This window comes from Asterias rubens, chromosome 12 (assembly GCF_902459465.1).
Source record: "Asterias rubens chromosome 12, eAstRub1.3, whole genome shotgun sequence".
In the NCBI taxonomy this organism is placed as follows: domain Eukaryota; kingdom Metazoa; phylum Echinodermata; class Asteroidea; order Forcipulatida; family Asteriidae; genus Asterias; species Asterias rubens.
In genome coordinates, this window is record NC_047073.1 from 5,720,587 (window position 1) to 5,746,707 (window position 26,121).

At 38.4% G+C, this 26,121-nt stretch overlaps 1 protein-coding gene across 1 annotated transcript in view; it reads right to left on the reverse strand.

The window, feature by feature from the left end:
- Positions 1-7,232: 7,232 nt before the first annotated feature.
- The window catches only part of LOC117297919 (inactive tyrosine-protein kinase transmembrane receptor ROR1-like), a 31,458-nt gene continuing 12,569 nt past the window's right edge, over positions 7,233-26,121 (reverse strand). Inside the window, exons 3-13 of the mRNA XM_033781104.1 lie at positions 23,032-23,056; positions 19,743-20,179; positions 18,863-18,893; positions 18,556-18,723; positions 16,737-16,867; positions 16,297-16,333; positions 15,210-15,625; positions 13,772-13,866; positions 12,982-13,132; positions 12,233-12,432; positions 7,233-9,302 (exon numbers count right to left, since the gene is read on the reverse strand). Coding sequence (XP_033636995.1) covers positions 8,154-9,302; positions 12,233-12,432; positions 12,982-13,132; positions 13,772-13,866; positions 15,210-15,625; positions 16,297-16,333; positions 16,737-16,867; positions 18,556-18,723; positions 18,863-18,893; positions 19,743-20,179; positions 23,032-23,056 — 2,840 coding nt within the window. The 3' untranslated portion in view covers positions 7,233-8,153. The remainder of the gene's footprint in view (positions 9,303-12,232; positions 12,433-12,981; positions 13,133-13,771; positions 13,867-15,209; positions 15,626-16,296; positions 16,334-16,736; positions 16,868-18,555; positions 18,724-18,862; positions 18,894-19,742; positions 20,180-23,031; positions 23,057-26,121) is intronic.

Here is a 26,121-nt window from a genome sequence, read left to right on the forward strand (position 1 = left end):
GTTGTGAGGAGCAGACGATAAAAACAACCACAAAATTTGACCGAATTCCTTTTTGTAATGCGCGCGTACACAACACCTGTTGATGGCTGTTTGAGGCTTCTGATTGGTCAGCTTTTTTTGGAGGCATGATCTCCTTTTGACGAGACGGGAATTCTTTCTTTTAATTATGTCACCATGAATGGAAGACACGTCTATGGATACAGATTAACGAACCATTATAGAGCTTCCTTTGTATAAGGATTAGGCAGGGTAGGGATAATAAAACCATAGAATTTAACTGGGTGTCCAGACACAGAGAAATAGAGCAGCCTATTCTTGAACAACTATTGACAATAATGAAAAGGCAAACGGGTGAACCACGCGAGGGGCAGCAGCCGATAGTCTGCACACATGCAGATTGGGTAAATTGAGATGGAGGGGTTGGGCGCGGTCAGCGATTTAAACAAGAGTTTTTCCGTGAGAAAATCAGTCAACATAACACGTTTGTTCATACACTGTCGACCATTTTTGTTTGAGTTTATTTCTTCGTTATAATATTTATATTAACACTGGTGACAAAACAGTACAAAATGCATTCGCATTGATGTGCTAAAATAATAACACATTTAAGTACAAATCCATAAAAATTCTATATTCTACATATTGGGCGACATTACATGCTGCTCCAATTATTATGCGTCCACAAAATATCAATTGTTGAGTTAAAGTCAATCCCAAATAAATTTGAATCTGCAATCAGGGGACGATTATAAGCTGCTAAGCACACTTGGTTGTGAAATGGACATTCATGCTTCCACCATCTCCGTCTGGTTCCACCATATTCTAACCATGCTACCTCCATATTCTAACATTCATCAACTCATAATTCTTTTTTAAAAGGGATCTGACTATTTTCCCTCCCAACCTCCGTAGTTTGCCAACCAAGGTCGGATGGGAAGCCACAAATGCAAAGTAAAAACAGATCAGGTATCCACAGTAGTTTGTAATAATGTTACACAAAAAATATTCAAAAAATCGTGCTGAAAACAAAGCAACCAATCATGGGATGTGTTTTATTTTATTTTATTAAATTTGGACTCAACATCTGTTAACACAACTGAATGTTTTGCTATCATTCGGCCGTACATGTCAACCAGCGCGGTTTGTTTATCAACAATCGAAAGGTCTGTACTGATTTGTGTGAAAATTTAACATGGCTGCCACATGATGAGTTTAAAATTGCAAAAACAATAACAGATACTCTTTGAAACTGGTTGTATTTGCTTAAACACTTCACAGGTTATTATTTTTCTGAGCTAGTGAGCCAAATTTAACATAAATTTTTACAAAACACCAACGATTCATTAAGATGAGTGGTCAATATCGCTAAAGTGATTTGTATTGTGAAATAACACTTTGCTTTAAAGTTGATACACATTGGTAAGATCGATCTTTAGCTCTTTTGAATTCGTTAGCAAATCTTTCTGCTGAAAAATATTACCCCTCATATAAGCTGGGCCCAATTTTATAGAGCTGGTTTAGCAAAACAAGTAGCTAAGCATAACAAAAATACGCTCACCAAAATAAGGTTTGTTACAAGCCACTTTACCACGTCAGAATACAATTTGTGACTGTATCCTGCTCATTTTTGCTTAATATAAAAATGTTAAGCAATATTTTATGCCTAAGCAAATCTATGAAATTGGGCCCATGGTCACAAACAATATAAATAACATTGTATTTTGGTTTCTGCTAAACTATATTTGTTAAATCTAAGCATCTTTTCTGCTTAGCAGCTTAATGTCTGGGCACTGAAAGCATCAGCCTGCCAGCAAATCTCACTCCTCAACAACTTTTCACAGGAAACCAGTAACAAACAACTACATCTTGTAGCATTTTGTGGCTGGCAATCATATTTTTGCTAAGTAGAATTCGCTGAGCTTAGTCATTTTGTGCAATTTGCAGTTCCATCATCGGACTGCATGCAGACTGGGTCCCTGTGAATTTTCGGGTCAACAAATGCCAGTTACAGCAATGTAAGGGCAGTACCTTTTTTACACTTAAAAAAAATATATACAGCTTCAAAGTAATTACAGTTTTTTTCAAATACAGATTGAAGACAAAATTCCCTCTGAAATATAAAACAGTGCTTTGCTCAGCTATCTAATCTCTAATACATTAACAAAGTGAGGGTATTAGTTTAAATACTATAGATATTTTCAATATTATTTAAAAATGTACAGCTTCATATATAAGTAATTTACATTTGCTACAAAGGGGTGAATTATGTTGAAAGAGGTGAGGTACAATACAAAATGAACTGGTAGCAGAAATTGGTACAATCAAGCTGTTTTCCCCACTTTCACACGGACTATGTTTTAAATGATAATATATGTATGTTTACGAAAAAATATTTAATGGAAGTTGGGTTTCCATGGAAGTCTTTTTTGTATGGAAGTTGAGTTTCCATGTGAGATTGCTACACATGGAAGTGTATCCCTCATGGAATTCAGATATCCATGGTTATTTAGATTAAGTCCGGTTCATACTTCCTGCAAATGCAAATGCAATACAAATTTTGACATCACAAATTCGCAACTTGTGCTCAACTCATGTGAAACATTCGCTGCGGAAATAGCTCTTCACATTCACATTCGCAGGAAGTATGAACCGGGTTTAAGGCATATTACTGAGAATGGATATCCATTATACAGCTTTTAAGGGTTTATCCAACAGTTTAAGAGAATGACGAAGGACAGGATAAAGAACCTACTTCAATTCAGGTTCTTCTCAGACTCAGCAAAACCCCCCTCCCTTAGACCCCCATCCCCCTAAAAAAAAAGGGGGGGAAATATTTTGTCCCCATTGTTGTTTTTTGTCACCCGTACTAGTTGAATTGCTTATTGATCTTCATTAGCCTTTTCGAGGTACGGTGGACACTTTAAGAGTGCAGACAATTTTACAAAAAAACACTTGTGCAGCAGTGACGTGTAACCACTTGTGCAGCAGTGACGTGTCCACCATACCTCAAAACGGCCTGACTTAAGGGTGAAAGATAGCTCAATACATTTTCCCTGGAAACAAATAAATAATATAAACATATTACAGAATTGTTGGTTCACTTGTATTTTCCTTGGCCTAACATAGTTTATCACTGAACAAGAAATGTCATTTGATTACAATATGCGCAAGTTTTAATTTGTTAATAATAACAAATTATAACAACCTTCATTATTTATTTACTGTATAGGGAAACCTATAATTTGGCACATAGGTATTGTCCAATAATAGTTCTTACATAGTTTTGAGTTACCAATTTCTGAATTAATCCTGCTTCTTCCAAATTCATTAAATCTAAACTCTTTAAAGATACTCTCAAATTTGTACAATACTTAACTTCATTGGCTACTATTAATTTTTCATATGCACATTGTATTTTTTTGTTCTTTTGTTTTTAGTTTACCACAAAAAGGGCTTAAAATACTGACAATCTTTAAAGTACCACAGTGTCTTTTCTTTAAGCAATTATTGAGTTACATGATTTGGTTTTGAAATCTTTGGCAAACTTCACATACATTAAGTACATTAAGATTTGTATAAAAACATTGACACACTATTATTTTAATGCGACTGTACAAAAACTTCAGGATTTTTTAGGATAAAAAGATAAGAAAAATCACAGCACTTGCAGAAATTGTATTAAAGGCACACAACTTTGCAGCACTATGAGCGAAAGAGCAAGGGGCCCCAGAGATACAAGAGTTAGATAACTTTAAGGGACACTCTAGGTGGCAGCAGACGAAGCAGGCAAATCAACAGTTCTTTGCATTGTGTAACCAATGCCAATTTATCCAAGATGTCTGCTTCCTTCTAAAGACTCAAAGTCTCCCATTGGAAAAAGGAAGTGTTCAACTTTAGTAATGTGATCATTATGCAAATTAGCAACCGCAGGGAACTTGAGCACCACGATTATATGAGTAAAAACATCGGATGCCCAAGCAACACTCGCAGTCGCCGAATCGAACCAGCCTCTAATGGCAACACCATTTTATTTGTCCTTATCAAATCAATATAACCAAATGCCACTGGATGGCAGAAAACAAACAGAGGTGGATTTCACAAAGAGTTAAGACTAGTCTTATCTCAAGTTAAGACGAGTTACTGGTCCTAACTTAGGACTAGCCTTAAGTTTTTTGTTAACTGCTAAATAGTCCTAGGACTAGTCCTAGCTTAGGACTATCTTTGTGAAATCCTACCAGCTTAGGCTCAATGGGACACAGTTTGATTGCTATTGCACGCATGGTACATGGTCAAGATGGCAAACAACGTGATAACGCCCAATACTTACCGATCAACTTATAACATCTACAGCGTTAAGGCTGAGGTAAGAAAGAAAATTACCTTAGGAACAACTGGTAAAATAGGCATGGGTCTCCCTTGATCTAAAGAACCTCTGTAACATTCTAGGAAATGTATCCGCTAATTTCTTTATAATAAATTTCTATTTACTCTTTCAAAAACTAAAAGGTAATTGGGACACTTGCTCAGGACACAAACACAAGTCCAGAGTGCTGCAGGCCAGGCAAACTTGCTTGCAAGATAGCATGGTAAGCCAGTCGAAAATTATCAAAATGTCATTGTGAAGCTATGGCCCTTGTCGAAACCAGGGCTTGGTCTTGGGCCCCCGGCTTAGGCTCCTTCCACCAGGGCCCAATTTCAAAGCGATGTTTAGCGGCCGATTTTCTGCTAACTTTGCAATTTCTATTCCATAGAGCTGCTGACCGTAAGCACACGAAAAGGCATGCTAACCTTCCGGTGCTAACCGCACAAAAATAAATGGCGTCACCATGCAAATCCACGGTAAACACGCAATATGGCCGCCCAATTTTTCTGCTAACCTGTGAAATACGCTAAGGCTTTAGCAAATTTTTCTGCTACAGTAAGCACGCAAATTTGCTTACCGTTAAGAAGCGCTATGAAATTAGGCCCTGTTTGAAGCACCGCATAGAAAGCGAAGTTTTCAAAATAACTGACAGAACCTATTAAGCCAGAGCCAAAGCCGAAGCCAAGATTTCAAAACTATTATTATGTTAATTTGAGATGCGACATCTCACAAAAATTACACAGGCTTGTGGGCTGGTCAATGTACAGCTAAAGGGGGTAATTACAGAATAAGGCTGTGTCCGAAACGACGACTTCGGCTACAGCTACGTCTAGATCAGCGCGTCTGTCAGTGTTGAAGAATAGGCAGACGAGCGCGATCTAGCCGTAGCTGTAGCCGAAGTCGCCGTTTCGGACACGGCCTAAGAAACCATGCAAGACCTGGTATTAAACTTTGAAGACTGTTTTTACCAACATTTCCTTTAGAAAGGGCGCCAAAGCAATGAAGACAAGAAAACAAAGTGTACTAAGTTATTATTCAGAATACTAAAGCTAAAATTGTATCACAATTTTAGGGCTTCCGATGTATTCATTTTTGAAAAAATATCATGGGATAAAAAACAAATTCAAACAAACTTTACTTAAATAGCAAAAATATCAAATACCTGTACACTTGACTTAAAAACACAGTTAAAAATATATGTCAACTTAAAAAATAATTGCTAAAAGTACATACATGTTAGATTGCATATTTTCAATTCCAGATCCTGTTATTGTTTTGTATGTGAAGTTTATTTTACACACCTTTTGTTTGTGAAGTTGTGCTGTCTATCTTGTCTGGGATGTTAACAATAAATAGCATAATAAAAAAAATTATATACAAGTAAGAAGTTGTTTTGGGTTTCAATGTGGTCTTTTATAACTGGGCGGGGCAGACCGTTGGTTGGGTGAATTTAAGAACAAAATGTTGCTTAAAAGGGTTTTGGTACTTTTTGTACAAAAAAAAAACAAATTCCACTTATTTACATTAAATTTGCACGGTTTAAGGATAATGTTGGTAGAAAGCTTCCCTAAAATATTACTTGCTAAGGTGCTGTAGTTTTCGATAAATGAGTAAAACAATTTGACAACAAATAATTTGTTGTCTCAGTGAGACAAAAATTATTTTTAGCATGTACTACATAGCCGTAGCCAAAGTCCCTTGATCTGGAGAAGTATTTTTCATCACATCTTGCTCAAATAAGTCGAAATTAAAAATAAATGGACAATATTATTATCAAGAATGTTGCTGAGGATGTAAATTGATTACTTGAAACAGGCTACCCGCCAATATGCCATGCAACATGTGCAATGAATTGTTTTGTTATACCTTTGTTTAATTGTTATTCCTCTTCTCAAAGTTCTGTTGTTATCTTCAAACATTATTACGACGAACTATTCATTGTTTAAAGACACTGGACAGTATTGGTAATTGTCAAAGACTAGTCTTCACTCAACATATGCATAAAATAACACACCTGTGAAAATTTGAGCTCAATAGGTCGTCGAAGTTGCGAGATATTAATGAAAGAAAAAAACACCCCTGTCACACGAAGTTGTGTGCTTTCAGATGCTTGATTTCGCGACCTCAAATTCTAAACTTGAGGTCTCAAAATCAAATTCGTGGAAAATTACTTCTTTCTTGAAAACTACATGTACGTTACTTCAGAGGGAGCCGTTTTTCACAATGTTTTATACTATTAACAGCTCCCCATTACTCATTACCAAGTAAGGTTTTATACTAATAATTATTTTGAGTAACTACCAATAGTGTCCATTGCCTTTAATAAGCAGACGAACAAGAAACAATTCCCTCGAACCCGCGGTTGTTTCGTACAGAGCGCTGGAAATCGACCAACGCTGGGAACGATCAAGGTGATGTACACCGGTGTACATCACTTTTCATGTTACCCGGCCATTTGAGCCATGTAACATGCGTATTTGTTGCACGGCACGTACTTGGTTCTCGACCAATCAAACTTGACAATTTGTACAGAGGTACAACAATGCTGCTTGATAGTGGTGTCCTGCTAATTTTCGTATGACAAATCAAATTAGAAATCACCCTTTTCTGCTTAAAGACACTGAACACTATTGGTAATTGTCAAAGACAAGTCTTCCCACTTAAGAATAATACAAGAAAAAACGCCCTTGTTGCACAAGTTGTGTGCTTTCAGATGCTTGATTTCAAAACCTCAAAATCTAATTCCGAGGTCTCGAAATCAAATTCACATTTTTTAGTGAGAAATTACTGCTTTCTCAAAAAACATGTTACTTCAGAGGCAGCCGTTTCTCACAATGTTTTATACTATTAACAGCTCTCCATTACTCGTTACTAAGTAAGGTTTTGTGCTAATAATTATTTTGAGTAATTACCAATAGTGTCCAGTGCCTTTAACGTTTAGTAAGAAAACAGTACTTGCATTTTGTGTGAATGCTTTTCTTTAAGCATGCAGACAACATTGGCAATTGTCAAAGACCAGTATCCACACTAAATGTGACCCAACAAAATCTTCGAAAACTAGACCTGAGAAAGTTGAAGCTCAATCAGTCATTGGAGTCACAAAAAAAGTAAAAACAAAACATACATGTTTCACCTTTTTCAAACGCCAGGTTATAGACTCGAGAGATCAAAAGTAAATATTTCAGGGGGATTTTCTGCCCTGACCATCATAATACCATGTCAATTATGTGCAAATCTGCCAACATTTATATTATTTTCAATATTTTTTACCAAAGTTGTAAAGCGATTTACCTGCCATCTTAACATAAATAATAAATAGTAAAGAATTTACATCTTGTGTCAGATATGCAAGGCTTAAAAATACTCCACAAAACTCAAGGCAAGCGGATCAGTCCCAAGGGTGTTTCGGTTTGAGGCAAAAAAATAAAGATTTTTTTTTTTCTTCACGGCTGGCCCAGGAAAACGGAGCTACAAAAGAGGGAATAATGATCTTCTGTTCATAGCGCATTGTAATAGACAATTAAAGTTGTGCTGTGTGAAGACAATATTTCACCAACAGCATTAATATTCATTGTATGCAACCAACTGCAAAGACCCATTGCATATGTCACCATAGCTGAGGCCACACAAAGCAAATGTGGGCATCTCTATGTGCCAAGCACAACTTTCAACTACTGATGCGTTATCATTTCATCACGATGAGAATGCTTTCTGAGCTTGTGATGCCATATGCAAAAGGTCTGTTTGCCTGAACAGAATCTCAGATACTGACACAACATGGATTACACTTTCAAACAGCTGTTTGTTCAACTCTATCCTTCTTGCTTTTTGTTGACTGTGTGCCCCCTGTTGTCGCTGAGCTCTCCGACATTGCTTTGTCTGATGAACCGCCCACGATCCGGTCACCGTGGGAACCCTTGCTGTTGCTGTGGGTGGAGCGACTGTGATGTGAAGACAACTGGCTTTTGACACCGGAACTGCTGTGGGTTTGCGTTGGCGAAGTCGGGCCGTACATGGGGCTGAAATTTACAGTAGGATTAGTGTACAGGTTACCATTTTGGTGGTTAGTGGCGGGCAATGCTTCCCATGAGCGTAAGCGGGCATTGATGGCCTTAAAGTGCGGCCTGAGATTTGGGGCTTCATTCCAGCATTCTGTCATGAGTACGTACATGTGCGGGGGGCACCCGCTTGGGCAGGGTAATATATGCCTAGTGCGAATCATATCAATAACCTCTTGGTTGTTGTAGCCATAAAATGGCTGCAGACCATAGGAGTATATCTCCCAAACTACCACCCCATATGACCAAATGTCACTCTCTACTGAAAATCGACCAAACATAACAGCCTCCGGGGCCATCCAGCGAATGGGAAGTAAAACCTGTGCTTGCATGTGATAATAGTCCGCTGAGTATATGTCTCTTGACAGACCAAAGTCGGCAATCTTTATCTGGAGGTTATCGCCAACCATGCAATTGCGTGCAGCAAGATCACGATGCACGAATAGCCGACTTGATAGGTACTCCATGCCTGATGCAATCTGTATGGCTATGGACAGAAAGTCCGACTGGTCTAAAGAGGATTGCGTCTCGTCATCTCCGCTACCGAACCCGACATCTGAGTTTGGGGAGTGTCTGACGAGGAACTCATGCAAGTCCCCGTGAGGCATGAACTCAAACAACATACACATGGGCTGCTCCTTCGTGCACACACCAAGCAGTGAAATGATATTAGGGTGACGGAGGGACGCCATCACTTCAGCCTCCCGATTGAAGTCTTGCTCCATCTTGGTGGCTGAGTTTTCCTTCAGAGTTTTGATAGTGACCTGATTGACGCTGTACTGGTGCTCTAACCCCATGAGCTCCCCCTTGTAAACTTTGCCAAATGTACCCTCCCCAAGGACTTCTTGGAACTTGATGGCGGCCAATGGGAAGTCTCGAACCTGCATGCCATGAAAACAGAGCAACACAAAACGATGGTTAGTAGTAAAGCATGGGTGTGAAGATGAAAAGTAATGGTCTGTGATTCAAACAACTAATACTGAAACAACATTAAAGGCAGTGGACACTATTGGTAATTACTCAAAATAATTATTAGCATAAAACCTTACTTGGTGACGAGTAATGGGGAGAGGTTGGTAGTATAAAACATTGGGAGAAACGGCTCCCTCTGAAGTGACGTAGTTTTAGAGAAAGAAGTAATTTTCAACGAATTTGATTTTGAGACCTCAAGTTTAGAATTTGAGGTCTCGAAATCAAGCATCTATAGCACACAAGTTCGTGTGACAAGGGTGTTTTTTCTTTCATAGTTATCTCGCAACTCTGACGACCACTCGAGCTCAAATTTTCACAGATTTGTTATTTAATGCATATGTTGAGATACGCCAAGTGAGAAGACTGGTCTTTGACATTTACCAATAGTGTCCAGGGTCTTTAATTAGGCTTGCCCTATATACATGGATGTATAAAAACACATGTCCATCATCCCAATGCAATAATTACTTGAACTTATATTGCTTATCTTACTTCTTTTGAAATATCTAATTGGCTGTTGTTGGGAGACCACTTTTTTTAGCCTCTGGTCAGAAAAATTGTGATAGACCAAGTATGGTGATGGTGTTTTGTGTTTTCTCCCAAACAGTTTATCCCTACTATATTAACTTTTAGATTTAGAGTAAGAAACATGAACATTTGATGCTGAGACTTTAAGGTAATCAGAAGTACAAATGAAGACAAATATTTCTCACGTTTTGGGGGTTGTTATCCAGTAAAATTATTTGTGATTCTTTGAGTTTTTGAGCCATATCTTCATCTCGTTATAGTTGATTTTCAATAGTTCCAGTCATAATCCACAAAAATTTGTCTTTATGTTGTTATTGAGAACAAAGTTACACTTCTTTGTCTTCAAATGATTTTAAACAAATTTAAAATGAAACTAAACAATTTTTCAGTTAATAGTAATACAAAAGTAACTTTGTAATTTTCATTTGAAATCAAATCCTCATGGAATGTTTGACAAAAACAAAACTTGGAAAATAAACGATGGACAGACGGATGAAACCTGTCAAGGCTACACTGCCTTCACTTGAAATCACTAAGATCATGTCAACAAAGCATGCGGAAAAATGCACAGAAAGAAAAAGAATAAAGGCAAACCAGGCATTTTATGTGATGATGGAATCATTGTAAAAAAAATGTACACCTATGTTTAAGACCTTGTGACATGAGACAATTTTGAAATGCAATTATGAGGTAACCAACTCAACTGCATGCAAAAGGAACACTCCAGAAGCACAAGGCCAAGGGAAATTTTGTCTTAAAGTGTTCTACTATCCACAGAAAATTATGTGAGCATTAAAGCAATCGCACAACATCGGTAAACAGTATTGTTCGAAGGCCCACACTTCGTGTATCACAACTTATATATAAAATAACAAACCTGTGAAAATTTAGGCTCAATCGGTCATCGAAGTCAGGAGAAAATAGAAAATAACGGGAAAACCCACCCTTTGTTTCCGCATGTTCGCCGTGTCATGATATGTGTTTAAAATAAATCTGTTATTCTCGATATCGAGAATTGATAATTGTTTTAATGTTTTCTCAAAGAGTAAAGCATTTCATGGAATAATATTTCAAGGGAAGTCTTTCACCATTACCTTCTGTAAACCCTGTTAGTGACTTGTAAATCTGTGAACTTGTAATTTTTGTTCTGTTCAGAAAGTGTCCAATTGCTTTAATATATGGATTCTTACTTTTTTGAGAGATTGTCTGGAACTGGTTGCCTTAAGTAGCGTGGCCCTTAAAGCTATCAGACTTGTATAAATACAGCATAAATGAAAGGGATTTACTTGCAATAACTTAACAATTCCCTCATTTTTAAATAAACACGTCATCCAACAGATAATGTGAACATTAAGTAAACATAGTGAGTTCATCGGGGGGGGGGGGGGGGGGCAATCAAACATTTGTTACGGAGTGAGAGTTATTGTTGAAAAAATTTCAGACACTAAGATAAGAAATTTTGGAGGTACATGTATGTTGAATTCATGGCGCTCCACCTTTGATAACCCCTGGTGTTATAAATAGCAAGGAGCTTCTAGGAACAATATCCCAAGTGCTATAGAAGAGAATCAACAGCTATTTTTTCAACAGGCATACACAGAAATGTCTTTATTCTGATAACATTGTGAAAAGTTTTCAGCTCTACTTTTGTCATGAATTTTGTGCAAGTTTAGATCTAGGGTTTAACATGGAAGGACAATTTTCTCAGTGCATGTTACACTTACAAAATATGTTACCAATATTTTATGTTTTCAATAATGATAACAATATTAGTGTCAGGTGCCAGGTGCCAGGTACGTCATAAAATTGTGACACATCTAGCAAACAAATCAATAATAATTTTAATAATCATTAAAAGGGATTTAAGGTGAGGTTGTGCCAGACCATGCCTGAAACACCTGGGCAAACCCCTTCTCTTCACGATAAGTGTACTTGGTTAATTTACGTGCAGTACACAACACACAGGTCAAACAGCCATATGCACCATTATGGTCAAGTGTCTTGCTCAAGGACACAAGTGCCATGAATAGGACTCAAACCCACACTCAGCAAGTCAGAAAAAAAAACAGAAAAAGAAAAAGTACAAAAAAAGCTTGAGTCCAGTGCGCCTGATTGACCCCTGGGGCCAGGTCACGCTAACGAGCATTTACTTTGATAGCATTCCCTCACAGGTCAGTCTAAGACGTGGAATTGTGGAATGAAATGAACCCAATCTTCTAGAAAATAATGTTTCATTTCATTTCATTATTAAAGCAAGCAAATAAGAGTGCTGCAAAAAAAAATTATTTTTGAAGGAAAATCACCCCCTTACCTGAGGTTTCTGTTGCAGGGCAACCATTTCTGCCGGTCTGTTGTTCAGGCCTTTGTGACTCTCAAAGCGTTGGGCCCTCTGCTGGCGCCAGCACATGCAGACGCAGCCCATGATGACCGCTATGACCAACAGCACTGCGATGGCTGGGACGACGATGTACAAGACCTCTAGCTTATTGGCTGGTTCTGCGAATGGGTCGTCTGAAAGATGATTAGACACAACAACCTTCTGATTAAACGTTATTCACAGAAACTAAAATTCATCTATAAATACCACTAGGTCCGGCAGACCAATCTAATCAGAGACCAAATCATCTAAAGGTTACGGATTTAAACCTTCTGGTCTTGACATTTTGAGGCAATTTAACGTCCCCTACTACAAAACAGATTCTTCCCCAACAAAATTAAAAAATTATCCATAGTTTGTACTGGGCTATGTCAGATAGCTCCAAAACAAAACACATGTCAAGTCTGACAGCAGGGCCCAAACAGCAGTAAATTGCTTAACAAATTTCTACTCAGCAGAAATGAGCAGGATACCAGCCAAAAATTGTACATGTGACGTTGTTGTTTGGCTGGTAACTTTTATCTGGTAAGCATAGTTTTGCTGTGCTGAGCTACTTTTTGTGCTTAAGCAGCTTCATGAAATTGGGCCCAGATAGATCTGGCTTTGCATCAGTGATTAGCAAAAGTCGTCTTCTCATCCAGTAATTATGAGAATCACAACACTCCCCGAATGTTGGGTCTTACCACATTTGCTGATGTCGCACTTCTCTGCTCGTATGTTGGGATTCATTGTGAAACACCAGGGTTTATCCAGGGCGTTGTCAGGGTTACGGCAGTAATTATGGCCCCCAGCAAGCTCTGGGTAGGTCGCCGGCATGAGGTAATGTCCGTGAGGCTGCAAAGAACGAACAGATTTAAGTCAGTATGTAATACTTTACATTGTTAAAGAATGTATGCCTGTTTGCTCTGAACATTGTTGATAGAGGGCGCTGTCGCTGTCATTGCAAGCCTCTCACATTGTGCCCTACCAGAGTAAGTGTGAACATCTGACGTCACACTTCAAGGCTTGTGAACAACGCCAGAGATCTGCCTTGAGCCTACGTCAATCCCCATCCATAATCACCTTTGACCTCACATTCATTTCACATGGAGATTCGCAGTCAAATCCTACATGTACATACAATACATCTATGAAAATCTGGAACGATTATGTCCATGCAGGAAGACTAATCCGCAATTGGAATATACAATCTGAGAAACGATTCTGCATGAATGTCAACCATTCTCTATAACCACATTCCTTGAAAGGGAATTGTTTCTCAAAATGGTTTTTTTTTTTTTAGCAGCTGCAGTGCTTCTTACCAAGAAAGATTTGTTGGTCTTTAATTTGTTGAGTAATTACAAAAAGTATACCCTTTCTGTAAGGTTTCCACAGGCCCATAATAATTACCCACGCCCTTAATCTGGAGGCATCTTCGCTACTAGAGGTCTACACTGTGCATGTACGTAATGATTAATCACAAGCAATGCGTACCTGTTGACTATCCCATGGTTGACATTCATAGCCAGACTTGGTGTGGTTCACTTTGCCTCTGTAGTGGATCCCTGTTCCATTGTAACATTTCACATCTATTAAAGACAAAACAAAGGAAGTTACTATCAAGAACGTTAAAAATGTTGTGTTAATATATCATTTTGTCAGCGAAATAAAAGCATATCTCAATTTTGTAATAACGTCACATCTTGTGAGAAAATACCCAGTGGAAAAGTTTTATAACTCTGCGCTTATTCAATTTGTGTGTGTATCTTGCATCTTAATATGACAATTTGACACTTTTAAACTCATGAGTAATAAAGATGCTATTTTAAGAAGAAAAGGTTTTACCCTGACACAACAATATTGGAAATATTTCACTGCCGAGGAGTAGATTACAGAATTTGGGAGACAACTCACTTCTGAAAAAAAAACTGTCCTGCTTATTAACTGCCTAGGCGGAAGGTATAATATAGGCAGGTATTACTACTTTCACTTAGTGGATCGAGAGGACTTCTTTTATTAACTTACTATACTTGTTTATGTTAAAGGGAAGGTACATGTTTGGTAATTACTCAAAACAAATATCAAATTAAAAACTGACTGGATAACTAGCATTAGAGAGCTGTTGATAGTATAAAACATTGTGAGAAACGACTCCCATAGTTTTTGAGAAAGAGGTAGTTTCTCACTAAAATAATAGAAGACTTCTAGCTAGAAGTCTTTTATTCTTATCTGAAAGCACACACATTCGTCCAACAAGGGTGTTTTTTCTCTCATCAATTTCTCGCAACTTTGAAGACCAATTTAGCTAAACTTTTCACAGGCATGTTATTTTATGCTTAAGATGGGATACACCAAGTGAGAAGACTGGTCTTTGACAGTTACCAAACGTGTACCTTCCCTTTAATAGTCCATTTATGTTTTTGCTTGTCTGGGCATACCTTCAAGCTTTGGCTTTTCTGGTTGTGCCCCCATTTCCAATTCTCCTTCTACTGTTAATTGTTATTATTATTTTGATTCCTTTTCTATTTTTTAAGTGCAAAAACTTTCTGTTTCCATATTTCGATTCTCTGTTGAAATGGAAACCAATGTCTTGAATGAAATGAAATGAAAACTTCACTGCCACGGAGTAAGTTCTAAATTGGTCTCAATGTTTCGATTAGGAAATCTCTAACATTTAATCTTTGATCTTGTCTTTATACCACAAAATTCAAATCTCTTCTCAAAACTTATCTTATGTCACAGGTTTTCAAGGACTAATTTTGTTGAGTCTGTTTTTCTTTGTTTTGTTTTTGGTTTTACTGCGCCTTGAACACCCAGCAGGGTGAATATGTGCGCATTACAAGTCTTATTATTATTATAACTATTATTAGCTTGCTCTAGTCACCGTCAGGAGACTGACCAAAGAGTTAACCAAATACATTTTGTGTTTTACCTGTAACAGCCTTAACTGATGGAATACCAATCCGAATACAGTTCTCGCTTTCCTTGGTCCCAATCTGCGGCAGTCTCTGGCAATCAGGCAGCGTCACCCCCGGATACTCCTTGGCGATGGCGTACTCCTGCTGGCACATATCCAACTCCAGTATCTCGCACTCGTCTCGACAGAGCTCACGCCCAAGCGGGTCAGCTGCGTCTGAGTCGCAGAACGGAAACGCAAAATAGCAGAGGGACGGGATGGCAAACTCCTGGCACTGGTCACTCAGGTCGTGCATGATGACCAGGAAGGCACTAGTGAGTTTCTCTTCAACCTCTCCCTGTGCCTGGTAGTCTGTTACATAGATGCTGTTGTTACCGATGAAATTAGCGCAGGTCATGCCCCGGTATGGCTGACAGTATCCTTTTGTTGGCCTGGAATGATTTACAAGTATACTGAATTTAACAACAAAGTATACAGATATAGTTTAATTTTTTCAAATGTCACTCGACAATGTATATAGAAAGACGTTTTTAAAAAAGAAAAGGATTAATAATAATTAGTAAATCAGCGTGTTGCAGTACCGACACTATTAAGTGTAGTCGCGAAAGCAATTTGTGTCCATCTCATTTAAAACAATTTAAGCAAGCCAACTTTATAAAAGCTGCTTTATTTCAAGACACTGGACACCTTTCGTATATGTCAAAGACCAGTCTTCTCACTTGGTGTATTATGCACAAAATAACAAACCTGTGAAAATTTGAACTCAACTGGTCCTCGAAGTTGCGAGATAATAATGGAAGAAAAAACATCATTGTCACACAAAGTTGTGTGCTTTTAGATGCTTGATTTCGGGACCTCAAAATCTAACTCTGAGGTCTTAAAACCAAATTAAAATATTTAAGTGGAAAATTACTTCTTTCTCAAAAACTCTGTTACTTCAAAGGGTGCCGTTTCTCACAATGTTTCATACTATCAACATCTCTCCATTGCTCGTTACCAAGTAAGTTTTTATGCTCACAATTATTTTGAGTAATAACCGATAGTGTCCAGTGCCTCTAAAATAATATGGGTTATTACAAATACTTAGGACAAGGAAACTTACATAGATTCACCGGGCTGTGGTGGTGATGGCGGAGCAGCTGTAAAGAAATAAGTAAATTTCAAATAGTAACTCATTTAACACAACATTGCTCAGAATAGAGAAATATAAGAAATTCAAAGACAGGGCAAAGTCTTAGAGTTACTCAATAAGATATTATCTATCAATGTTCTTATTGGCTTGCTTAAATAGCCTTTCACACCTGTGCACATATAAACAATGGCTGCCAATGCGAGGGGCATATACAGATAAAGCCGGGTTCATTCTTCCTGCGAATGCGACTGCGATACAAATGGTGACGTCACATATTCCCAAAGCAGCAGTTGAGTTGTGTTCAACTCTCTTACGAATATCGCTGCGAAAACACGAGTTGTGACGTCAAATTCACGTTTGCAGGAAGTATGAACCGGGGTTAAGGCTTGAAAATCAAAGTTATGTCTTACTGTCAAGCTTTGCTAGTAATATCCCTGTAGTTGACCGAATCCCAGCTTTGTTATCAGCTTCACATAGATAATACCCTGTGTCTGTTGTATCCACATTCCGAATTGATAACTTGGATCCCCAGTCATATGTCCTGTAAGAAAAAACAAAGAAAAAAAGTTAATACATTTTCAATCACTTTAACAATTTCTTGTTCTGCTTAAATGATGTTTACTTGCATGATTCAAACTTTAGGTTAAATAGACCGATCCAGTAGGCTCCGCCCACAACGCACGTGTGAGCAAGAACACGTGGGGCTCTCCAATGCCTTTCTGCACAACTCTGCCGCGCGCGCCAAGCATACGCGCACGCATGTCGGACCTTAGTGTCGGACCTACGTTGCGTTGTGATTGGTCAATACGCAATGGGGCGGAGCTTAATGGATCGGTCTATTAAAGTCAAAGGGTACATTGGGCTTCTGGAACAGTTCGATTATTTTAATCCTACACGAAAGTAGATCATGTCAAAAGATGTCCACACAGGATGAGTAATCCCCTAAAGGTATACACAATCTGAGAAGCGCGTCGAAGTAGACAAAAAATCAAAATACCTTACACTGTTGAAAGGAGCTGTAGGCTTCTAACCAAAAAGTTTGATTGCCATTTGTTTAAAAAGTTATTCACCGAATGTACACCTTCCCTTTAAAGGAAAAAGTTTTTAAAAATGCGCTATGCATGAAGTAGTATAGATGAAGTAGCTCTTAGAGTTCAACTTTCTCCAGTAGACGATCAGAGCATACTGATCGAAACGTTTGAATGGAACCAACGGTTCTTTTTCAGAACCACCCATAGTCATTCAGAGATTATCATTACATGGCGTAACCCTTCTTATATTGAAGTAGTTCTTGTTTTCTATTTAATCTTGTATCATCAAAAACAGCCTTCAGAAAGCACACATGCATAATTGCGCCCCGATGTTGTATCTCGGATATGCATTGCACACAAACACAATCATTCAGGAATAGGATCTTTTGCACAGAGCCTCCATTGTTTGAGATAAAATAAACTTCAGTAAATATGTTTTCGCACTGACGCGACAATTTCATCTTCAGGAAAAATCCCTGAATTTAAAGATTGGAGAGCAGCGGCGGGCTGTGATTCAAAATTGATCCAAGAAAAACACTCCCTGCATCTTTCCTCAATCTAGAAGATGAGACTTCGTGGGCCAGAGTCTTGGGTATTACATTTCACAGATTTACAGACCGTTGTCATCGACACAAATAAAGAAACTAGAGTAGTGAGCCAAATCTTTTCCCTGGCTCTCAAGGATGAAGTCTTGTGTTGAGGAGTTTGGCCTATATTATAACCAGCGTATTCATCTGAAGTTCTCAGTTGAGGAGTTTGGCCTATATAACCAGCGTATTCATCTGAAGTACTCAAAAAGTAAATGGTAACAAAAATGTTTTGAATTCTTTTAAGGTGTCATGGCCGAGCGGTTAAGAGCATCAAATTCAAGTTCTGGTTGTTAAGTCATACATGTAGGAGTGGGCTTGAATCTCAGTCGTGACACAGGTGTCCTTGAGCAAGATGCTTTACTATTATTGCTTCTCTTCACCCAGGAGTATAAATGGGTACCTGCGAGGGTAGAGGTTGATATTGTTTGTGAAAAAATCCTTCTTAGCGCCACGGCAGCTCAGGCTGTATACTCCCCATATGGAGCTGAGAAAGATTAAAGGAATATTACTGGCCCTATGACCGAGGCACTAATGTAAAGCGCATTGATACAGTTATTGTAAAATGCGCTAAAATAAGAACTAGTTATTGTTCTTCTTCTCGCTCAAACCTGATTGTGATGCGTCGATTTCCCCTCTCTGATATTTGAACGTCATTCTTGAACCAGGTGTATCGAGGCTCAGGGTTACCGGTGATCCGACAGCGAAGAATAGCCCTGTCGCCGGTTACCAGCTTTGTTTCATTGTTCATTGGTCTCTCAAGACTGATGTAGTCACCACTGGTTAAAGCAAATTGAAAAAAATCACTAAATTATTTGGAATCAATCAAATAATATTTCATATAAAATATATTTATAATATAAAAATATTGTAAAAACAGAAAATGGTTGTCTGATTATTATATTAAATGTAACTTACGTTGGTCTTTGCCAGGGTGATACTGTTGCATCTGCAGAGTTAAAAGATTTTCACAAACAAATTATTTCAACATCGAGTAAACTGTGTATTGGAGGAAGACTCTTAAAAACCATTTTATAGAGACACCATTTTGCATTATATTATTCAATTCAATGTAGGCTCTTTTCAAAAAGGATATTCCACCATAACTGAGAAGATGCAACTTTGCTTGCATTAAAGGGGTTGAGTCTATCGGTCAATCTGCGCGATCAACCGATCGCGCTGCGCTATCGGCCGATCGCGTTGCGCTATTGAAATATCTATTGGTCGCGCAGCATTCGGTCCATCGCGTAACATTCGGCAACAAACATGCGCATCAACCGATCGTGGGGGAAAGGCTCGGCGCGATTAGCCGATTGTGCAGGAATGGTTTTGCGCGATCGGCCGATGGTACAGAAATTGTTTGGCGCGATCGGCTGATGTGCAGGGGCCGAACTCACAAAGATGTAAGATTGATCGTAACTGCAAAATAATCGTAGTTGCTAACTAAAGTGTGACGTCACAATACAAATCACTATGGTGATACTATAAATTTGTCTTGCTATGAATTTTATTGCTTTGAGAAATCGCCCCAAGGAATGGTTTACAAAATAAAACATGCTTAAAGAGTAAGATATAAAAACAGTTTTTTTGAAAGATATGCACAGGGTATAACCTTTTGAGTTGAATCACAGTTTTTCTGGTTTTTCCCAATGGCAAAACAAATCGGAAATCAGACTAAAGTAGGAAGAGTACCATGGCAGCAAATAATGGACGATTTAAAAATTTGACTCTAGAAAATAAAATAAAACTTCATCACACCAAAGAAACAAACAAATACACACTAAACCGAAATCTTTACCTCCTGAGTTGGACATGCCAAGTCTGAAACACATCTCACTGGCTTGGCTTCCAAGACGAGGCAGATCCGAGCAGACTGGTAACACCCCCACCAAGTCCAACTCCACCTGCGAGTCTACGTGATCGTACAACGATGCGCAGACGTCCGTCTCAAGCAACTGGCACTCGTCCCGGCACAGCTGATGGATGGAGAGGTCGGGGCTCTCCCTGCACAGCGGGAACGCCGTCAGGCAGATGGACGGTGTGATGAACATGCTACAGGGTTCGGACAAGCTTACGATGGATGCAAGGCGGGTTAAGGCAGCTTGGACCTCTTGTTCTATTTCCTCTTGAGTGGTGTCTGCCCTCATGTACACGCTACTGCTGCTGATGTGGCGTCGACACACCGCGCCCCTGTATGGTTCGCATCGTGCATTATCTACATTAGGACTGTAGTCACTATAATGAGAGGGACAAAAACAAAACAAAATGCTAAACACTGATTCTCATAAACATTTGGCAGACACCTACAGGGAATCATCTTCAAATGAATAGACCCCTTGCATGACTTCACAAGCTCAACAAGCCCCCTCACTGGGGCCAAAGGAGGAAAATGATTGAACAATAGCTATTCTTTATGTAAAAACATGCACGTGAGCTCAGCGTCCAAATGAAATATGTGACCTACCAACTCAAATGGGGCTGTGAAATTTGTGCACTTACATGCAATCACCTAAAAGCGCCCTCTTTTGACTAAACTTCCTCTGTTTAAACAGACCTCACAAGTTTCCATCCCATTTGTTTTTTACGTGGCTTCCTCTTGACCAATCAGATTAGATAAACTGAACCAGGTTATTCTGAATGCTCTTTCAAATGATCCAAAATTACAGAACAAACAAGTGACATTGTAATTTTCTACAGGATAGGAAAAAAGGAGCAAAATATTCCCTCCCTAAAAAATATTATAATCATAAAAAAAATAAGTAAACAAATAATGAATAAAAATAGGAGTATTACAAAAACTATATAAAATGAACAAAAAGCAAAAACAACTGTTATAACTTTGGAAACATGTTAAAGCCATTGGACACTTTCGGTAAACAGTAATGTCCAGGGCCCACACTTATGTATAAAATAACAAACCTGTGAAAATTTAGGCTCAATTGGTCATCGGAGTCGGGAGAAAATAACGGGAAAACCCACCCTTGTTTCCGCACAATTCGCCGTGTCATGACATGTGTTTAAAATAAATCCGTAGTTCTCGATATCAAGAATTGATATTGTTTTAATGTTTTCTCAAAGCATTTCATGGAATAATATTTCAAAAGAAGTCTTTCACCATTACCTTCTGTAAACCCTGTAAGTTATTTGTAAATCTGTGAACTTTAAATTTGTTTCTGTTCCGAAAGTGTCCAGAGGCTTTAAATAAAAAACATTAAAACTAACAAGATTGAACAAATGCAACATAAAAGACTCATAACAATAACTCAATTTGACACTTGCAAAACGTACCGACATTGCCTGGTGACAAAAAGCCAGCCAAGTAAGAGAGGGTCAAAGTGATTTTTGCTGCACTCTGCGGCCATTATTGTTACCTAGTTACCATCGAGGGCTTCATAGTAACCTAAATGTGACACTCCTTATTGCTGTCATAACCTGACAAGTGCCTCGGCTGGAAATTTCCAAAATGTACATACACTAAAACGTGTAAGTGTATAAACTCTTAAGGCTCATGAAGAGCGCAATGCTTTTTATTTTCCGGAGCAAGTTCAACGAGCGAACTTTCGAGTAGCGATCCCCATCAGCTTTCGCCTCAATCAATTAATTCTTCAAGCCAAAAAAAAAAGAAAAAAAGAGAGAGACGAAAGAAAAAAAAACCTCTGATATCATAGACGGATGATTGCACGCACACACAACTCCTGGGAGAGAGTTTCTTTGCGCTGAATTTACGATCGAGCACAACTACTTTTGACATACCCTCATTACATCTTACACAGGAAGAGCTTCATAAAAAATCACGTCACATAAATTCATATCATAAAAGCCAACAACGTTGCAATTTATAGGCAGAGTTTTATTTTTTGTATTTTTCAATACAGATGAGAAGCTTTAGTGGGATACCTTTTAAAGAGATGTACATGTACACCTTTGGGAAAGAGCATCCATACTTAAAATCAAGAATCTAGAGCAGCGTCTCTCTTGACGATTCTCAGGAGAGGCAGTCCTGCCTACCTTACTCAATCTGACATCCATAGAGTTTGCCATGGGGTGTATACCCTAACACTTCTTTCAGTCACATTCTACAGTCTTGCACGTAAGCATATCAGATGCCTTAAACCTGGCCCATACTTTTTCTTTCAGCAAAAGTGTTGCAAAGCGCATCATGTGATGCATGCAATCAGGTAAGCACTGTTTACCAATTGTGATGCAAGGTTCATTAACAAGTTGACTCTTTGGCATAGTCGCTCAATAGGAGACTTGTAAGACGCTGAGGCAGCAGACATACTGGTCCATTTTTGGGGGCTCTGAGCGTGCGCACGCATGCTCAGTATTGCGAGCGTAGGTCTGAGCACGCAAACTACTGTGAAAAAGGACTGTCTAAAAGTCTCCCATTAGAGCAGCATTGTAAGGGGGGGGGCAGAAAGAGGACGTTTGTTTCCCTTTAAAGCACGCTGCCATCATCAATAATTGTCAACGAACAGTATTCACACTCAATTTAACCCAAAGTACATACATGTACATGTAGGCATTCATGAAGTTATAAACCTGTAAAAGGTTGAGCTCAATCAGTCATCGGAGTTAACACAAAAATAGTGGTGACATTTTTCTCTTTTTTAAAAGAGATCTTAGGAGTTGAACTTTTTTAAACATCACAGTTTGATCAGGAAAATTGTTTATTTATAACTCATTTCTCAAAAAATATACATTGTAGAATGTTTGTAGGCAAGTTTTCCACCATGCCATTCTTTATACCATGCTTTTCGTTTTAAGTGAAGTGTAAAGATTTATATTTTCAATATTATCAATGTTGCAAACCCATTAGAAAATGATTTGGGGTTCATTCTTAACATCATCTTAAATTTTTACCTTTTGGTGCGAAAACTGGGACACTAAGCTTAAATTTCACCCGCTGATAGGTTTACAACCACTTTTATCACCCAGTAAATTGAGGGGTGCAATAAATCATAGAGGAATGGGTGGGTGTGGATATAGCACCCCCCTTCCCATATGGAGTAGAGTTATATTTTGAAGAAAAAAAATATATAAAAGCTTTTCTTAAAGGCAGATGATTTATGGCTTATTTTAATTACCTGTCACTTCCTTCGCTGAAAGGACCTGCAGGGATGAACAGAAAAGGAGAGAAAAATGTGTTAATTTTAAGCAATTTGTGTAAGCTCTGAAAATACAAGTAAAAAAAATGCTCTAGGGAGCTTAAGAACTCAAACTCTCATGGGCAAGGGCTCTCTTAATTTCTAAAGGAGTTCAGAATAATATATTGCCAACTTAGTAAGGGAATCAATGTGTGGTGAAGAGGTTTTCAACTCGTGGTTTAATCCCAACGAGGCCTGATTCTCGGTAAAATTATCAAGAACCAGGGGTGGATTTCACAAAGGTAGTCCTAACTTAGGACTAGTCCTAGGCAATGCTAAGAGATAGGACCAGTCCTAAGTTAGGACCAGTAACTCATCCTAACTTAGGACTGGTCCTATCTCTTAGCATTGCCTAGGACTAGTCCTAAGTTAGGACTACCTTTGTGAAATCCACCCCAGGCCTTGTTGGGATTAAACCACTAGTTGAAAATCTCTTCACCACATATTGATTCCCTTATTTAAACAAATACCATATACGGTTAGTAGGTCGGCATGGTATCAATGGACAACCCTGAAAAAGATGTGAACAAAATGATTAACTTTGCACTTTTTCTTTCTCACAGAGATTTAAAAAAAAACTCATTACTCTTCATTTCCTGCTCTACACTTTCAGCAAATCATCCTCTTTGAATTTTAAAATTCCGAAGGAAAGATTTGAAGAGAAGAAACAAAAGGAGAGGAATGATCTATCTCTTACAATTTAAATTTATGGGGAACAGTTCCAGCCATTTCAGAATTTTATTTTCCCCATGGGACATTTTGCTCAGGGAAAAAAACTTTACATGAATTCTGTGAGTTCTTCCGACTTTCTCTCAGCTGTGTTTCTCCGGTACAGGTGATGATGTATGGATTCCCTGATTATAGAATGGATGACATTTTTTTCTTACAATTCCTAAGATGGTTCCACTAAGGAGGAATCCAAGTTTCCCCCTCGGGGAACGAACCCAAAAAACATATTTTGATATCAGGTAGAGCAGACATACTTCTTAATTGATTAAATCCGAGAGGACAACTTTTTTCTTTTTGAGCGACTCAAGACACGCATCTTCAAGACGTTTGATGCTTGTGGCATGTTTTGAGATCAGCTCTGCTGTTTTGCCTCCAATTAGTGGAAGTGTGGATGTTTTTTCGGAAGCCCTGGTGATTTTGACAGGACCTGGTCACAAACGCTAGGCCTAATATCTTAGAGCTATCAGGCAAACAAAATATTGCCTGGCAAATGTAATGTTCTCAGCAAACTTGATCAGGAAACCATTATGTGGTAGACTAGTTCTGTGAGATAATCCTATCTTCAGGAATGTGAACGACTGTTCGGAAAAAACCTGAACTACATGTCCGAGCACAAAGCATGAACGCTTGATTACAATACACATACATTCTAACTTTGGTTTTGAAAGCCCTACTCTGCAAACTGGGTTGTTCCGTATGGTTTTAGCTTCATTTTCTTACAAATTTGATCCTAGTTATAAAACATCTATATATATAAAAAATATATAAAAAAAACAAGAATTTTCATCCCTGAATCTGAAACCAGCTGCAGGAAAATTTCTGCAGTAATTTCAAAAGGCAGTTTTGTCATCTTGGTGATTTTGTTTGTTTTGCTGGGAGTTATGATAACTCCTTTGTTTAGGCATTTCTGGGACATGGAGATTCAAAAATGGTTTTACATTTCTATCTCAAGAGGCTTTCCTGTAGGAGGGTTTTGTCCACTCGTATGCAACTGTTGGCTGATGATTTACATGTAAAGGTACCTAAAATACTAAAATTGGTTTTAAAGGCAGTGGACACTATTGGTAATTGTCAAAGACTGGACTGCACAGTTGGTGTATCTCAACATATGCATAAAAAAACAAACCTGTGAAAATTTGAGCTCAATCAGTCATCGAAGTTGCGAGATAATAACGAAAGGAAAAAACACCCTGGTCACACGAAGTTGTGTGCGTTTAGATGGTTGATTTTGAGACCTCAAGTTCTAAATCTGAGGTCTCGAAATCAAATTCGTGGAAAATTACTAATTTCTCAAAAACTATGGCACTTCAGAGGGAGCCGTTCCTCACGATGTTTTATACCATCAACCTCTCCCCATTACTCTTCACCAAGAAAGGTTTTATGGTAATAATTATTTTGAGTAATTACCAATAGTGTCCACTGCCTTTAACCACAGAAAATAGCTAAGCACACAAAGATTACGCTACTCGAATAAGGTTACCAGCCGGACAACATGTACCATGTCACAAGTGCAATTTGTGTTTGGTACTTTGCCAAATTCTGCTAAGCAGAAAAATGTTAAGCACTTATTGCTGCTTAAGCAGCCCTATAAAATTGGGCCCAGGTAACACCCCATAGCGCTAACAAGTGATTAATGAGAACCCAGGTCGAAATTCTAGTTGAACCTAGTTAAACTGGGTTTAACTGGAACTAGTTGAAAACCAGTTGATAAACTAGTTAAACACAGTTAAAACCAGTTGGTTTAATATGGAAAATGGACAGACACCAACTGGTTTATAATTTAAACCTAGATGAAAAACAGTTAAACCTAGTCCAAACCAGTTGGTTAATAAGGAAAATGGATGACTTTGGTCACTATCCAGTTGAACCAGTTGACCCCAGTTAACTGGGTTCAACTGGAATTTTGACCTGGGAACAAAAGTAAATACTAGGCAAGCTTGACATGCTTTGGTATTTTTTCTGCAATGTAACAGTGGGCTATTATTACTCAAATGACAAACATAGGACAGCCGGACTTATCCTGTCGTTGAGTTTACTGGCCTGAAACTGAAATCACTGGCCCCAGGCTTGTAGTCCAGTGTCAACTTCAAACCCCGCAGCTGTAAAGTTGCATACCTGTAAAATGGAGGCCCAATTGCATGGCTCTGCTTACAATTTGACCTTCCGTCCCATAGAATGATGAGCTTTACAGAGCTCCGTAAGCAAGCAATTCCGTGGTAAGCAGAGCCAGGAAATTGGAGTCAACGGCTGCCCCATAATAAAGTGTACAATGCAAGCCACAGCCAATTCAAGCCACTTTGG